At 46.3% G+C, this 16774-nt stretch overlaps 1 protein-coding gene across 1 annotated transcript; it reads right to left on the bottom strand.

The window, feature by feature from the left end:
• Positions 1-9648: 9648 nt before the first annotated feature.
• On the bottom strand, positions 9649-15434 carry NPHS2 (NPHS2 stomatin family member, podocin). The gene is made up of 8 exons (XM_058808604.1): positions 15153-15434; positions 13503-13606; positions 12558-12630; positions 12167-12249; positions 11697-11900; positions 11312-11367; positions 10421-10499; positions 9649-10038 (listed from the first exon to the last, which is right to left on the bottom strand). The coding sequence occupies exons 1-8, from the start codon at positions 15427-15429 to the stop codon at positions 9760-9762; spliced, it is 1155 nt and encodes a 384-aa protein (XP_058664587.1). The 5' UTR covers positions 15430-15434; the 3' UTR covers positions 9649-9759.
• Between the last annotated feature and the right edge of the window lie 1340 nt (positions 15435-16774).

Below are 16774 nucleotides of genomic sequence, written 5' to 3'. Positions count from 1 at the left end.
CTGGCCTTTTCCAAAGCCATAGTATGACCCCCAGATACGTGCTGAGAATCAAGAGCATTCCAGTGATAAACTCCAAGAAACTTGATTTGCAGTCACAGGTGAAAAGAATTCCTGTAATTTTAAATGTGATCCAGTGCAAAGAACATCAGTGCAGATATGACATAGGAAAGTCATATGTTCAGTGGGAGAGTGTGTGGTTTGTGATTATGTGGATGATTTATGGAAAAGAAAATAAAAGGAAAGAATGGATATTTAAAATGTAGAGTAAAACATCACTTTGAAGATCATTAACCTGACAGCACTCTCTGAGGGTAATATTTTTTTACCTTATCAGTAATGCAAAGTTATCTTCATTTAGATACTGAATTATCCTGATAATAAAGTATGTCAATAAATATTTTCTTTGTTTATCATCTTTATCATCTACTTATCTTTATCAAGTTTATCATCTACTGTGTAAGATAACAAACAATTGTTGAGTAATTTGCAACTAACCTTCTCAACCTTTGCCTGTGCAAGACCTTGACTTGTTCCTGATATCCAAACTGTTTCATCTCTGCTGGTTTATTTTGATAATCTTATTTCCTTTATTCAGACTAAAACTAAATTGCACGTGTGTTACTCAGGTTTGCTGAGCTGCTTCTCATATTGTCATCTTATTCTTTCACGCAGAGTTATCCTGTCCTTTGCCCTGCATTAGCTTATGCTACATGCCATATTTCAGCCAACAAAAGGAGATGAGACAGCTAAAGGAAAGAAATAAGTTGTTGTCCTAAGAAAGGGAGAGCAAGATGAAGGAATGGGGCCAGAATTGACCAGACACCAGCAGATTGTCATAGTTAGCCATGGTCTGAGCACAGGCACAGCATGGATATCTGATCCAAAATTGCTTCAGCTAGTGGAGCCCAGAAAAAGAAATCTTAGCTCATTTTCACAAAGACTTTGGGAGCTGGGCCACAGGCAAGGTATTCTCTTGATCCATACAAGGAAACGAGTTTTGAATGGCCTGGGTGCATTTTTGCATTGTAATGTAATGAATGGCCTTTCAGCAGAAGACACAAGGTATCCTTTCTCTTTACATGGCTCTTTGGTAAGAAACAGTGAAAATGAGAGAGATTATAAAGAATAGGTAAGAGACAATACTGAGAACATGGTAATTTTGTCCTGTAAGACAAGAGCACTGAGTTACCTGAAGTATTTATTATCTTCTATGATCCAATTACCTGGTCTCAAGCAGCATGTGACAGAAATACAAATGTTTTGATGACAAGGATGAGAGAGGGAGAAAGAGCAATGACAGATGAGATTGTTTTAGAAAGGACATGTAAGAAAGTACTTATGGGAAATTTATAAGGTTTGTCTTGAGGTCTGAGCTTTTATTCTGAGCTATTATTTTATTCCTTGATCACTTCTAAAAGCCTTCACAGAGTACCTTCATTGTGAGAACAAGGTGTGGTTTTACTCTTGGGACTAGAGTGACCTCTCCAGTGAACTTCATTTAGGTCTCTCTTGTGTTGGGCTTTAATTAAGTGCTAAAATCAATGTAATGACACAAACAGCCTACCCAAAGCTAACTGCTTTTTAGTAAGGATAACGAAATACTTGTAAGTGCTAATATGGCCAAACCCATGGAAGTGTGCCCAAGTGACTGTTCTCCCTCATCCCATGCCCTCATGGCACCTGCCTTATCTTTCCTGCTGCACAGCAGGAAAACTTAAACAAAAATCACTCCTACTGCTTCTCTTTGGCCTCCTGATAATTCAAAACTAATGCCTGGTGGTGCAGCTCCCACTGTGCATTCTAAAAAGTTCCATCCTACAGAGGGTAAATGACTCAATTTGTTACCAGTCTGGACATCCCAACTCTCCTTCATTGCCCTTCTCCCAAACCAGAGAATTTAACCAGCCCTACTCCACAGTTGTGCAGAGGGGAAACCAAGCCATACATCAAAATCATGGAAATATAAAATTGTCCTTACTATCACGTGCTTAATGTGCCAACTTTGCTACAAGATGTCATGGAGACCAAGACCTCCCCAGGATTTTAACTGAGGTTAAACATTGGCTATCAAAAGCAAGCACTGTTACATCTCAAGCATATTCCCCAAGAAACAGGAATATCCATCAGCATGGCTAGATAAGTGAATGAACAAGTAATTTACTGCCTCATCCAGGCATTTTGCACATCTGCATCACCTGCATCATTGAAGAATGTGATTGTGACTGCAAGGCTCTTTTAAAAAGAATTACATTAAGCCTTTGTGCAATGAGGGAGCCAAATCTGCCAAGACAAGAAGTCAGGGCTTTACATCAAGCCTATTTTCTTCCAGCTTGCTTTGTATCCAGTGTTTATTAAACAGCTCATTCTTAATCCTGAGTGTAGCCTGTTTCCACATAGGCTGTTCATCCCTCTTGGCATCCCTCACAGAATCCAGTTTTATTTTTGTTGGCTGAAGGAGTTATAATTAAAGGTTGTATTTTCTTCCCCTGCAGGCACAACTAGGGTTTTTAACAGCACTGGGCAGAAGTATTCAAGCGAGTGAAGTGAGGTCCTGCCATGCACAAAGCCAAGCTCCCAGCATTTTATCACAAGATTCCTGCCTGACTGGCCCAGGTGGATGCAGTGAGGAGCTGTACAGGCTCCAGCCCATTGCAGGAAGCTGAGAGTGATGATAAACCATACTTCCTCTAAGACACAGGTGTTAATTTGATCTGGGCTGGCCTTGTACAGAAAACTACACCTGAAAAATGTCCTTTTGTGGGGCCCCTGGTGCAGTGGGATAAACGTGATCAGCCTAAGTGTTAAAGTGATTGGTGACTGCCTCTCATTTGCTTTGGTTTGGCAACACCTGTGGAAACAGTTGGAGATTGCAATTTCCTTCCTGGAACACCCCCATCTCCCCCAGAACTGCCACCTGCTTTGAAAATCTTGACATTTGAAAAAAACCCACCAAAATGAGTGATTCATACAGAGTCAGATATGTGGGGGCATATTCTTCTCCACGGTGCTCCACTGTCTTTGGTAAATGTCATCAAGAAATAAATAATTTGCAGAACACACCCATAATGTGTATGTGCAAGATTCCTTGTGAATGCCAGGTTTGCCCACAACTAGAGCATTAACAAAAAAGCCTGTGTCAAGTTTCCAGTATATGGTGTGCTTAAATATACTGGGGGGGTTTTGCTGGGAAGCAAAATATATCTTTGAGACAGGAGATCCTTCAGGTCTGGAGGTCACTTTTCTTCTGGATTTGGGGCTTCCTTTGGTGGTACCTAGGGATATTTTTCTCAGATGATTCAGCAATGGGTTTCATTTTTGAATTAATGATGTTATTCCTGAAAAAGGAAGCACAAGACTCCAGTTGCTAGGGATAAGAGCTTTCTATCTACTATCCAGTCTTTCCTTTGGTCTCACTCTGGCCAGTTGTGAAGAGCATTTGTTTCTCTTTCGACACTTTCTTTCCTGTTTGAGTTGTGGTTTTTGTCTGCCAGCCAAAAGAGCAGAGGAGAGCTCCTCTAAAAGTAGCTGCAAGGTCTCCTGTACAGTGCACAAGCACAAATTTATTGTTTCACCCTTAGTAAGCATTTCCTCTGGAATAACACTGCTGTTTCCTGTTCAGAGAGCAGCTGGGCCTGCAGGCTCTCTGTGGTTTAACTTCCTTCTCCTAGGGCTGTAGATTCCTAGGGAGTGCTTCTCTAGGGTTGCAGTGTGGTGTGTGATTTTTGGTTTTGGACATGAGAACATGGCTGATAAGCAGCATATGATCCTAAACAAGAGCTGGGAGAAGGGTAGATCCATAGTAGGAAAAGATATGTTTGTAATGAATATAAAGGAAAAAACGGTACAAATAAACGTTTCTGTCATTGGATCAGTTTGCAAATTGAATGAGGTAGGACACTGATTTATGTGAAATACACTGACTTCAGGTTACTTGGCAAGACCAGTGGTTCATTACTGGTTTAGGTTTGCTCTGATGCTTTGTGCAGGTGACTGAGCTGCACAGAAAACTGATCCTGTGGCTGGTGGATGTGCTGTGATGTGACAGCAGTCTGCTTGTCCTGTGAGTGTCTCAGTTTTGCCACCCTGGTAGATCAGCTCCCCATGGTGCATGATGGTTTTTGCTTCACCCACTGAGGTGGACTTTTACTGCAATCCTGGTGGTTGCCTTGCCCAGGAGATCAGGTTGAGCTTCTGATTTAATTCCTTATGTGGAAGGATGTTTGAAGCTGCCTGTGACAATGAGCTGCATTGTATAGATGGCTGGCCTGGCAATTGTCTGCTTTCATGAAAAAGCAGGTTACATTCAGATGAGAAGGAAATGGATTTAGATTTATTGTCTAGGACAGTTTTTTCCCATTGGTTCTGAACTCAGTCCCAAGACTGTTCATGACTCCAGTGTACAGCCAGTGCTGCCGTTCTCATGCTGCCTCTCTTTTTCCTGCTGCTGATGTAATGTTAAGTAATTAGCCTATTCATTTGTGTTTAGGAATATCTATACCCTAGGAATATCTATACCCTAAACTCCAGGACTCCCTAGGTGGCTGGAGTTTAAGTCTAGATAGGTGCAAGAGAAACTCAGACACCAGTTGGCTTTGCCTAGGTTATTTGCATGGACAAATGGAGCACATCACTAACCTGACTCTGACAGTGCAGGAATTGCAACTAAAGCTGAACTTCAGGGACTTTAAGGAGTATAATTTCTTCAACTCAAGAACAGTTTGCAGGTGAAGATGCCAACACTAATAGGAAATCTGTAACAGAGAAAGAAAGATTAAAAGAGGAAGATGATATCATGCAGGTGACTGTAGTAGATGCAATGTGCTACTTCACAGCAGGACATTTTTGTTTATTACTCACAGTGTGTGATGTGACATGTGGCCCTACAACTGCCCTGAATGCCACTAGGCCAGTGGTAGCTCCTACTTTTTTTTTTTTCCTTTTCTCTTATTTCTTTTTCTCTCTCAGCAGCAGCCAGGTGCTGGTATGAATTATCTGACCAAGGGCAGCACTTCTGCATACCAGTGGAAGATACAGGAACATTTCTTTATGGATTTGATTTGTTTTACAGAAATAAATCTCTGGAAAGCACAATTACCTTCCAAGGCTTAGAGCAGGAGCCTCTCAACAGTTACTTTTACTGAAAAATCATAGTTGAAAGCTGATTTATGCCTGTTGGACCCTGTAAGGAGCTGCTTCTTTCTGTTCTCCAAACATTTTGGTGTGTGTTTTGGGGTTTCTTTCACTCCTGGTGGAGCTACACTCATCTCCAACCTCTGTAACCCAGTGATTGCACCAGCAATCCAAGACTACGAGCAGTGAGAGTTTCATATCTGCATCAGAAAAGGATCTTAGTTTGTTTTTAATGTCCAGATGCATTCAGTGCCTGACCTGGCCTCTGGTTTTCCATGATTTGCAGACACAGAGCTCTTGCCAGGGTTGGGACTGTGAACTGAGCACCAAACCGGGCACATGCAGCTGATGAAATGTGTCATTGTTGGTTTCACGATCACTTAAAAAAAGGTTTTTCCCTTTCCAACCAGAGGGAGGTGACTGTCAACAAGTCCTCTACTTCCTTTTCTCAGGAAGACTTTGAAGTCCTGGCAGCCCTGGAATGTGTGCAAGTGCAGCTGCTCTGAGTTCTGGTCCTGTGCTGGAAGCCTGAGCAGGGCAGGGTTTCATTCAGGCAGGTGCTTATTTTGTCTGAGAGCTTGCATTAACCAGGGAAACCCCATCTCATTAGCCCCATAATAGAACTGACTCTGCTCTGTTTTTATCCTCTCACAGTGAAGATCAGCGTCTCACCCTCTGCTAGCAAACAGAGTTTTATAATTAATTAAATTTGCAAAGTTTACATAGATGTGCTGTAAAATCCATTTAGCTCTTTTAACAATGCCCTCCTCTGAAACCATAAGCATCTTTTATAGAGTCAGCCAATCCCACTGGACTCTTCAGCTGTCCAGATCTTTCTCTTGGGTCTCCTGACAGCAGCTCCTTAGATTTCATGGTTTTGCATTGACTTTGCTTCAGTGTTTCAAAGAAACAGATCCATGCTCAGAATGCAGAGGAAAGATTTGGAGGTCTTGGAGAGAAGCAGAAAGAAGCTCTGCAGAGCATCAAGAGCTAGAGAGCAAGCTGGAGAAAAACAAGGAAGGCATCCAAAAAGCAACAAACAAGGAAAGGCAAAGTCAGGATAATCAATATTCTGAACCTTTTTCCAGATTTGGAGACTGAAGCAATCTTTGAGGACACCTCACTCATCTAACCCTAATGCAGAACCCTCTCCTGCTGGACACATCCTGGGGTTTTGTCTCAACTCTGTCAGTGGTCAAGCAAAGAGGCTTTTAACATGATTCTAGATCAGGGCAGAAAAAACTGCTGAGCATGGTCTGGTTTGGAGAGAAACGAATTTTGATTTTGACAGGTAACATAGGGTCTAGGAGATCACTGTAATTGGCATCATGTTCCTTGTGAGTGAGTGCTCCCTCTGACAGTCAAGATCAGTTTAGGATCACTGATTTGGGATTAGAAAGAAATTACGTTCCAGAGACCAAAGATCTTTTTGTGTTTATAGCATGACACTCTTGCTTTCTCTAGGAGGTATTTGAACACTGCTTACCTACTGTTCTTGCCCACACGGTGTGGCAGTGAGTTCCTTAGGTCACAAGCTTAGTAGGCATGAAAGCATTTCCTTGTGTTTTTTCTTAACTAGATCCACAAGATTTAAATGTGGAGAAGGAGAAAGAGTGGTAATTAAAATTTCTTCCCTTAGTCCTTTAGTATATCTTGTCCCTTTGACTTCAAAATAGGAGGAGGGGCTAACTTGTTTGTTAAGGATGTGATACCTTGGGCATATTTTAACTCTGTGGTATTTTTAATGGCTTTGGCTTGCTGTTTTTCCTTCCTGAAAATTTTCCAAGAAATATCTCAGATGTCATGGCCTGCTCAAGCCCCAAAGCTTCTACCTCTGGCCAGCCCAAGAGATCCAGAAAAAGCAAACACTGAAGAACAGCAATGACTGAGTAGTGTCTTAGTACCCATTCCCAGTAGCATTTCACCCTGATCTGCTGCTGTTACTCCTTACTTACTACCCTGATATGTCTCTGCCATTTCAGCATTTATGCTGTTCTTCTTCCCGCCTCTGCCACTTCCACAAGTGTCTTGCCTGTCCTCTGCCTCCTCCCACAGTTCTGTAGTTTGTCATCCTTGTAAAACAATTGCTACTTCAAATTTCTAGTCAACACACCTCTCTTGCCTGTGACCCTCCTGTTGGCACTCATCATTCTCTTCTTGCTGCTTTATTTCATTCTCATTCCTGTTGGATCATGCAAGCAAGTTGTTTGCACCTCTTCCCTCTCACATCCAGAGGGTTTTTTACCTCAGTGCCAGCATGGCCTGGTTATGTGTCTGTTAGTGGGCACCCTCTTCATCCTCTGAGCTTCAGATGATTCAGCTACCAGCTGTCTGACTGATTAGGAGGAAAATGTACAAGAATTAGGATGACTGCAATTTGACCCATTCTCAGCTTGGAAGAGCAGGCAGTGAAACTGTCAGGAATCACATCAGCTCAGACAGCACCTGCCAACTCCCTCAGAGTAAATTCTGTCTTGGAAACTTCTATCACTAATCCTTAAGTACATTTTTAAACTAGGTCTTCCTTCTGCAAGGCTTTTGAGCATAGTGGTGGTAAATGACAAGTTTCTGCTGGCTCTGTACATGTAAAAGAGAGAAGATCCTGCTGGAATAAGGCATGCTTTTTGGAACTGAGGATGCTCTTAGCTATAATTTGTCTTTCTGTAAGAAAGTGACATGTTTGAAAAACCCATGCCTGGCTTCTGCAGATTCAAATGCAAACAGGGTAATGGGTGTGCCCTGACGTAGTGCTGTGTGTCTCCTGACATCACTTCTTGGGCTAAGTGTTGCTCCTTTGAGACTTTATCTGTGAAGCTGTTGGTCCTTCCTGTGCCAATAATCTTGGTGGGGATGGATCATTTTACATGGAGTTAGAAATACAGCCAAAGAAGTGTCCAGAGAAAGGATCAGCTGCAGCTCACTCAGTATTATGCTCTTTTGCTCTTGAGTCTGGGAAAGAAAGGCCTATTCCAGCAGCATGAGAAATAACCAGAACCAGCTTTAGAGGAGTAACTGCACAGCTCATGTTCCCCAGTGGAAGATGACAGAGCTGTTCAACTTCCCAGAGCTAATTTTCCATAAGCAGATACATCACTGAGATGTACCACAGCCACACCAGCAGGAGCCACAGTGATCCTGCTGCCCCCTACCCTGGTGTGGCAAACTATGCAAGTGGGAGGTTACACCTGCAGGTCAGGTGCTTGTGTGGTCACTACTCAGTTCAGAGGTGGATTTTTCCCACTTCCCAGCCACTTGTAAGAGAGCTGGTTGGCCAGGTGTCCTTGCTTAAAAATGCTGGCAAATATTTTTAGACTGTGGAGCAGTCATGGGAGCAGTTAGAGTTACCAGCAGGCAAAGAGCTGTGAACAAATGAAAATTCAAGAGAGAGAGAGACTGGCTGAGTATCCCCTGCTAGGCACGGGCATCATGACCAACAGCGTGGGGCAATTAAGAGAAAGACAACAAAGTGCCCTCTCTCTTGACCTGTACTGGACACCAACAGCAGAACAGTGGTGCTGGGAATGGCTGTGCAGGGAGATCTGCTTTGAAGCAAGGGGAGATGCTGTAGGTCAAATAAAAGGGCAGGAGCAGAGCTGATGTCCACATAAAGGGCCCCAGGATCAGAAAATCTGACTGCAGGGATATTTCCTTTGACAGTGCTCCAGATTTTTGCCAAGGGAAAGGACTGCAATACCTGTAGGTTCCTGGCCATTAAAAACAGCCGTAGGCAGGAAAGATAAACAGGAGTTTTGTGGCTTCTAGGATTTATGAGAACTAACTTTGCTTGTTCTTCGTGTGTGAAAATTACCAAAGCAGCGGCAGGCGGGCAAAGGCGTTACCGTTCCCGAGGCTCTCCGCCAGTGGTGCCAGATTCCCCTTGTCAGCGCAGGGGGCGTTGGTTAAGCATATCACCTCACCCTGATGTTTTTAAGTGCCTAGGAGCTCAGACGTTGTCCTGCCTCACCACCCTGTGGAAGCGAGCAGCAGCACAGCCTTTCCTCTGCACAGCAGATGTGCCCGGCAGGGAAGCACCAAGCCTTAGAGGCTGCCCTCTCACCTTCTTCCTTTTCATCCTACTTCAGAACGAGGGCTAAACGCCTTGGTTGTGGGGATGTATGTGGGTGGTTACTGAAATCCCATATCCAGGGCACCACAAGGACCCTTCCCTCCTTGCAGGACCACCAGGATGGCAACACCCAGCATCCTGCCTGAGTGCTGTTCCCCCATGGATTGTCGTGCTCCCATTCACACCTGCCTGGATGTTTGGTTTGTGATGGGAGGCATGTAAAGACATAGGGGAAGGTCTGTCCTTCCTTCCAAGATGTTGGGCAAGATGGATGACACCCTGGGAGCCAGGCTGTAACATGTCAAGGTGCATCTGGCTCTGTGGAGGGGAAGGGATGACACCCCACTTCCCTCAACCCCCTGCTCACACACTTGCCAGGCCTGCTCCTTGCACACCACATTTTTTCTTTTCCAAAACAAGTAGAGGCTTTTTCCGTGTACAATCCACTTTATATTGCAGGCCTGTGCTGCTTTCCCTCCTGCCTCCAGGTCAGAACCTGATGGTGGGCCAGTCTTCTTGCTCCTTTCTGAGCCGGAGCAAGGTGAGAGAGAGAACCATTTCTCTCAGAGCATGGGTGAGTCCTTCTTGCCTTTTGGATTTTCTGGGAGCTTTGTGGTGTCTGCAAGGAGGCTGCTCACAGCTGGAGAGCTGTGGGTAGCTGGAGAGACCAGGTTCATGGCATCCAGAGGCAAGGGCAAGATGAAAGCAGCAGGTTTCTCTGTAGTGAGGGAGTGCAGTGCATGGAGATAACGGAGCTGAGCAGCAGCTGGAGCACTGGACAGGATCTCTGCTGCCATCCGCAGGGACTCGGAAGCAGCCTTCTCCCCCTCTGCAGCAATCACCTACCAAGCAGGGGAAGAAGGAAGGTTCTGTGAGGCTGGGAGTGAGGGGGCACAGACTGCTTGGTACAGAGGAAGGTTGGCATGACGAAATTTTTGGGGTCAGTGTGATTATAACATTCCTGCTCCTTGAAGATCACAGCATGTACTAACCTCCTGGCATTGCCAGAAGTCTGGAAGCTCATGTCTGGCATGTTTTACCAGGCCCATCAGAGCTCACAACTGAGCACCCCGTGTTAGACTCAGCTCTTGCCCAGGAATTAAAGGAAACATCTCAACCCAGAGCTGTGTGCCTGTGTGGCACACACAGGGACCTCAAACCAGAGGTGGGAAGGGAGGAGGAATGCTTTGGAAGGAGATGAGAAGTGTTCAGATGTTGGCATACCCGGACTTTGGCCTGTCTCTGGGCCTCTGCTTCCACGGCCAGGGACTGCTGGAGCTCAGCAGGCAGCTGCACGTTGTTGCTGTGGCAGTAAAGACAGGCATTAGCTGGGCTCCTGGCTCTCCTGGCAGCACTGCATGGTCAGTCTGAGCCTTGCGATGGGCTCACTTGCTCTCTGCAGAGCAGCTCGTTCATATTCTTTGCCCCTGGGTGTCACTCTTTGTGTGTCTCACTTCAGCCTTCTATCTCCATTCCCAGACTTCTCTTTTAGCCTGATTTTCTAATGACCAGACATAATCAGCAGCCAGCAGGGAGATCTCTTTGTGGCTCTGAGGCTCATAGTTTAAGCTCACTCTTTGTGAGGCAGCACAGACTCCACAGGGAGACAGGTCTCAAGACAGGCACAGGAATGTTCTGTTCACAGATTTATCCATTCACTGCTCTCTCTTCCACGTCCCTCTGTGTGATCAGTGAGTCCCCCCTTTCTGCACAGACTTGAGTGATGAGCCCACCCCTACCAGTGCTGAGACCCCAGGGCCTTTGGTCTAGAGTGGGACATGGAGAGTTCAGTGCCTTGCTGTGCCTTTTGGGCTACCAGAATTGGGTGCAAACTCTGCCTGCAGCACCAGTGAAAGGCTGATGAGATCCCAGCTAAGGATCCTGCTCTGGCTGTCAGGGCAGGAGAAAGAACAGATGTGGAAATTTTACATGAGGCAGAGGCTGAAGAGGGCAGGGAAAATAGGAAGGTGAGAGGTGAGGCTCTACCTTGTGCACAACACCTGCAGGGAGAGAGCCAGAGGCAGAGCAGGAAGGGGAGCAGGCAACAGCAAGCAGCACAGGACAGGTGCTTGCAAAGGGAGAGACAATTCCCCTCCACCAGCATTTCCTACCTACATTTCTATTCTCTCCACTTTGATCCCCCAGCAGCCTGTGACCGCATCCAAAGCCACCTATGAAGACAAATATTTTTAGAGCATGGGGAGAACAGCAGCCCTGGCCTAGGCCCCTTACAGGGAGCAAGACAGGGCAGGGATTTAATTGCAGGACTGTAAGGCAGATTTATCAGGTTCAGTGTGCTACTGGGCAAGGCCCCTCAGAAATAAACCAACTGCCCTCACTTCCCATTTGTGTGAACCCCAGGGGTTTGGGATGATTTAACTGGAGCCCACACTGATTCCAAGTGTGGAAGCCTTCTCTGACTCTGAGGGACTGGCCACCTGAGCTTCTTTTGGAGCCTCAATTCACCCCTTGCTTTGCCTCTCCCTCCCCACAGAAGCACCTTTATCTCCTGGCTGATGTTCTTCCTTTCCAGCAGAAGCTCAGAGAAGGCTTGGTGTGCCAGGAGGCGCTTGGTGGTGGTCTGCACCAGCAGCTGGATGGCACTGGAGATGCTGGTCAGCGTGGTGAGGAGCAGAGAGGCGTTTTCCAACCGGTAGTAGCAGACAGCATCTATCTCCAAAGTAACCATGTCTTTGGTCACCACCTAAGTAAAGACATTAGAGGAGATGGAGCTGGTTCTGGCAGCTCTAAGGTAGCACAGAAAAGCACACAACTGAGAGAATGATGAAAACTGGCTGAATGGTTGTCTTTGTAGCTTCCACCTCTGCTACTGACTGATCTTGGGCAAACTAGAGGTTATTTGAGATGTTTTTTGAAATTTTACTTTGCAAGGATGAATAAGATTTAACATCTTGGAAGCATAAGATTTAACATTCCAAAATTAATATAGAGAGGGTGTGTCAGCCATACCTGATGGAAGGGGATCTCTAGAGTTTTGAGGCGGAGGTCTATCTTGTGATAGGTGTCCAAACAGGGAAGGAAAAAGAAAAGGCCTGTGGGAGGAAGAGAAAGACAGCAGGTTCATCATCAGAACTCCAAAAATTACCTCTTCTGTTTTGGAGAACAGGAGAGGGTTCAGCATGCAGAACTACAAAAGAACAGCAATGCATAGGCTCAAAGTTTCAGGCTGTTTCTGTGATGGAAAAGGCATCAGAAACTACTGGCCCTTAAAAGGAAGAAAACAAAATCTATCAAATCTTCTGCCTGGCCATGTCTGCTTGGAGGGCACCAGCAAGTGAGCTCTGGTAAGGCAGGCAGAAGAGGAGCAGAGGGGCTGGGGGGAGCTCAGTAAACACCTCACCGGGTCCTTTGGCTCTGCCGGGAAGGAGGTGCCCCAGGCGGAAAACAATGGCTCTCTCATACTCCCGCACCACCTGCAGAGGGACACAAACCCACGCTGGAGAGGAAGAAGTAGGACTGGGGAAAGCAGTCTCACCAGCACGGGAGGAAGTTTATTCTGGAAAAGCCCTGCAAAGGGAGGATTGCAGTGCTTGAGGCATCACCTGTCACTGAGTCACTTTACCCTTTGGCCAGAACTGCTGGCCAGCCTTGTATAAGAGCAGCCCTGTGACAGACAGAGATTTAGGGAGAGCAGCCCATGTTAGACCCATCCAGGGTTTCCCAAGAGGATCCAGCATTTTGCTTCCCTATAGCCTGGCCAAACTTAAATAACCCAAGTTGAAATGTTCCACATTGTTTGTTTCCCTCCAAGGCAAACGTGCTCATCCTAAGAGCTAAGCAGTAATACTGACATTCTTGTTGATAACAAGACAAATGTGAAATTTCCTGAGAAGCAGGAATCAAATGCCTACAAGTGCCTACTTGTAGCCATGCTATAAATCTGAATAAAAATGAGAGGAAGAGGGAAAATCTGCTATTAACTGAGATATCAATCTCTCTTAAAATTTTGAATTTAAAGCCTCTTTACCCTGCTGCTGTAATGCAGCCATGTCTGGGCTAGGTAGGCTGAGGGACGTGTCTGAAATTGAACACACTTGCAATTTGTTTTTAAAAAATGGCAAGTTTTCCTTTCTGCTGGTATTTCAGCAGGAATATTTGATAGGCAATGGTTGGACTCCTGTGCTGTAGCAACATGTGATAAAGGACAAATCAAAATTAATGATGAGTTGAAGATGTATAAATAGGGGCCTTATATTCCTTTATGCTCATGTCCAACACATGCTGAATCAGTGTGTGACATCCCAATCAGACACCAAATCCTGAGAGGCCCCATGGCAATTCTCACCTTCATGCAGAACCAGACAGAAATGGGGAAGGTCAGTATGATGAACAGGAAAGAGAAGATGGTCAAAAGCCACTCACAGACACCCAGACCAGGAGACTTTACACCTAGGGAGAAACCCAACAACAGCGTGTTAGAATGGGACTGCTCCCAAAATACTGAGAGCCTGACAAGTGCCTGCACACATCAGTTTCACTTTTGTCCTTTGTCTGGACTCATTGTGAATGAACCACTTGGCTCTCTCTGGAGGTGAGTTAAGGAACACTCCCTGCTCCAGATTTCCAGGAGTAGCAAGGATGGATGGACAGATTTTGTCTCTGCTTTACTGACAAAAATTGAGCCATGCTTCTCCATGGTTGCAGACTTCATCTTGAAGCATTGGGGTTACAAAGCAAGGTTGAAGGGTTTGGAATGGGCAGCTTTGCTGAGCTGGCATCCCTGAAGTTTATCTGGAAAGATGAGCTAAAGACAAAGATTGTAAATAAGAGAGACTTTAAACATGCACAGCCTGAGGTGCCCTTCTCTATCAGAGTATTTCAGGTTGTTTTGGAATAGGATTTTAACTGCATCCCAGCTCCCAAATGCCTCTGGTGTCAGTAAATCTTCCTGTGTTCTAAGAAGTCCCCCCAAGGTGCTGGAGGGTGATTGGCATGATCACCCCAGATTATTATAACTTTCTACATCTCCCCAAAGTGAGTGTGGGTCATCTTGCTCTGACTGCCCTTTGTTGTGCTCCTGTCTGAGGGAAAAATTGACAGGTATGGCATGAAAACAGATGGAGCCAGAGAGTGGATCAGGATTTCCAGCTGTGAAGTTAGCACCCTTCCCAGTTTTAATCCCTTCCAACCCTTCCATCCCTGCTCCTCTGCCTTTCAAATATTTTATAGAACCACCAGGTCCTGAGGGAGCCTCCAATCCCAAGAATCTGTGTAGCCACTAGAGCTCCTAAGCACTGCCCAATAGCTGTAATTCCTGTAATGGAGGCAGAAGGATGAAGCTGTAAAAAGCTTGTTCCCAGGGAATCAGGAGCAAGTCTGAACCTTTGTGGCACTCTGGGGCAGCAGAGGTGCTAGCAGGGAAGGGCACAAGAGGTGCTGGCTCTTGTAATGGACATCTGCCATGCCTGTGGTGATGCTGGGTCCAAACAGGCCCAGTTACATTGCCCAAAGGATCACAATGCTCCCTTCTATTGTAGCAGGCTGGGAATGTGCCTAACAAACACGTGGAGAGGAGCTGCTCTTAAAGGTTATCCAGCAGGTGAGGGAAAGTGTGCCCTCAAGGGCAGCTCTTGCCTGCAGCCAGGTCCTTTGGGCTATGAGCTGCCAGTAAGGCCAATGCCACCCACCCAAAGGAGGCCAAGCAAGAAAAGGAAGAGACCAGAGCATGAATAGAACTGGGGAGTAGCAAGCAGAAGCATGAAGCATGCTGGGAATGTCACTGCCTGTATCCAGGTTCACTGCTTTGCTGGATGGTGCTAATAAGGCTGCAGAAGCTGGCTGGGAGGCTAGCTGGAGTCTCCATGTCCTATCCTGAGGATAACCACACCTGTGTAAGGTGGGAGTCATGACACCCACCAGAGCAGAGTCACACTGAGACCCACACAGCACCAAAGAGCCCAGAGTTTTCCAACCCCTTCCCTTCTTTAAGCCATACCTTCCTCTTGCTGCTCACTATCCAGCAACGCCATTGCCTCCATTTCTTCCTCAGACACCACATCATCCACGTCCACCACGGTGGAGGTGTGCACCCTACCATCGCTCCCCGTGGTGCTCTTGGTCTCCTTGGCCTTCTCCTGCTTCACATCTCCCTTCCCTTTGCCAGCCTCTCTGCTGCTCTCCCTCTTCTCCCGTTTGCCCTGCGCAGCCGGGGACTCTCTGCGTCTTCTCTGGGGCTCCCTGGACGAGCTCCGGGACCTCTTCTCCATCCCCATCCCTGTGTGCTCCTCGGCAGGGATGAGGATGGAGACCCACTCAAATTTATTGCTGCAGGCAGGGGAGGAGAGAAGGGGAGGTGCCACACCAAGGAGCCTCATTGCAAGCTCATCACAGGCTTGTCAGGCATAATGGACAGTGAAGTGAGCAAGCTGCTTCCAGCTGCTCTGCTCTCATCATGCACTCATGGGAAGGAAAGTTAGACCTGGACAAGGTGGACCCCAGGAGGATATTCTGTTTGCATCTGTGCTTTTGGAAATAAAATGCAATCAGAAGCATTCTGATGATTTTTAGTAGATAGTTCCTGCAAAGCTGTTGAAAAACAACCTAAAAGTAACTGTCGGGCACGTGGCCCCAAAGATATGAAAAGGTGAGAGTGGCCCAGAATAGACACCAGGGTGGAAAGCCTTTGCTGGTGAGGCCAGTAGCTTACTCAGGAGTGTTTGGGTGAGTACCATCCCACACTGCTCTGCTCTCCAGAAGCCCTTTGGCTGGCACTGTCACTGTGAGTGGACATTGGCAGCAACCCCCCTCTCTCTAGGGTCACATTTTAGCAAGGAGGGAAAGTAACTGGTCCCAGCTTTCCTGAATGAGTGATTCCCAGCTTTCCTCATATTAATATGGGAGCCATCACAGAGTTAGAGCTGTTGAATTGTAAATTGCCAAAACAGTTGGTGCCTGAATGCCTCCCTAGTTTTCCACAGCAGGAGCATGGCAGAGCAAACACAGGAGCTTTCTCTTTTCATGCTGCTCAGCCTCTGTTGACATCTGCAGAAATATGTGGAAGAAACACTAAAAAGTCACCAACTATTAAAGAAATCAGCACCTGGCTAGAAATTACACTGTAGAAAGGAAGACACACCTGGGACGTAAAGCAGGGCAGGGCTGAGCTCAGGGATTCCAGTCCCTGGTGTGGAGGAGTGGCTGGGGGCAGCTGGAAGACAGCTGGGGAGGTGCTGATCTTGTTTTTCCACAGATTCCTGTTTTATTGGAGACTTGTGCTCCACCTGGAGTCAGGATATTGCAGGCAGGGAGGGCAGGAGCAGCAGCTGCCTGCTTTCTCTGCTGGGCTGGGTGCTGTGTCAGCAGGTCACCAGGGAAGTGATGGATGGAAAGGGCTAAAGGCAGAGAAAAGTTGGGTGTAATTAATAATTTTATACATTATATATTCTTTGGAAGTGCTTCAGAACCCTTTTTCACTTTGTGTTTATCACTTGGCCAACATGGGACTGGCAGAGGTGGTCTCCAGCTGCAGAAAAGGCACGTGGTGTTTTAAGCAGCAACAGCAAAAGGCAGCTCAGGTCTGGTTCTGGATTCCACTTGGTGTCTTGTCAAAAGCACCCT

This window comes from Ammospiza caudacuta, chromosome 7 (genome assembly GCF_027887145.1).
Source record: "Ammospiza caudacuta isolate bAmmCau1 chromosome 7, bAmmCau1.pri, whole genome shotgun sequence".
In the NCBI taxonomy this organism is placed as follows: Eukaryota; Metazoa; Chordata; class Aves; order Passeriformes; family Passerellidae; genus Ammospiza; species Ammospiza caudacuta.
Note: the sequence above shows the minus strand (reverse complement) of the source record. Positions and strands in the feature narration are given on the sequence as shown.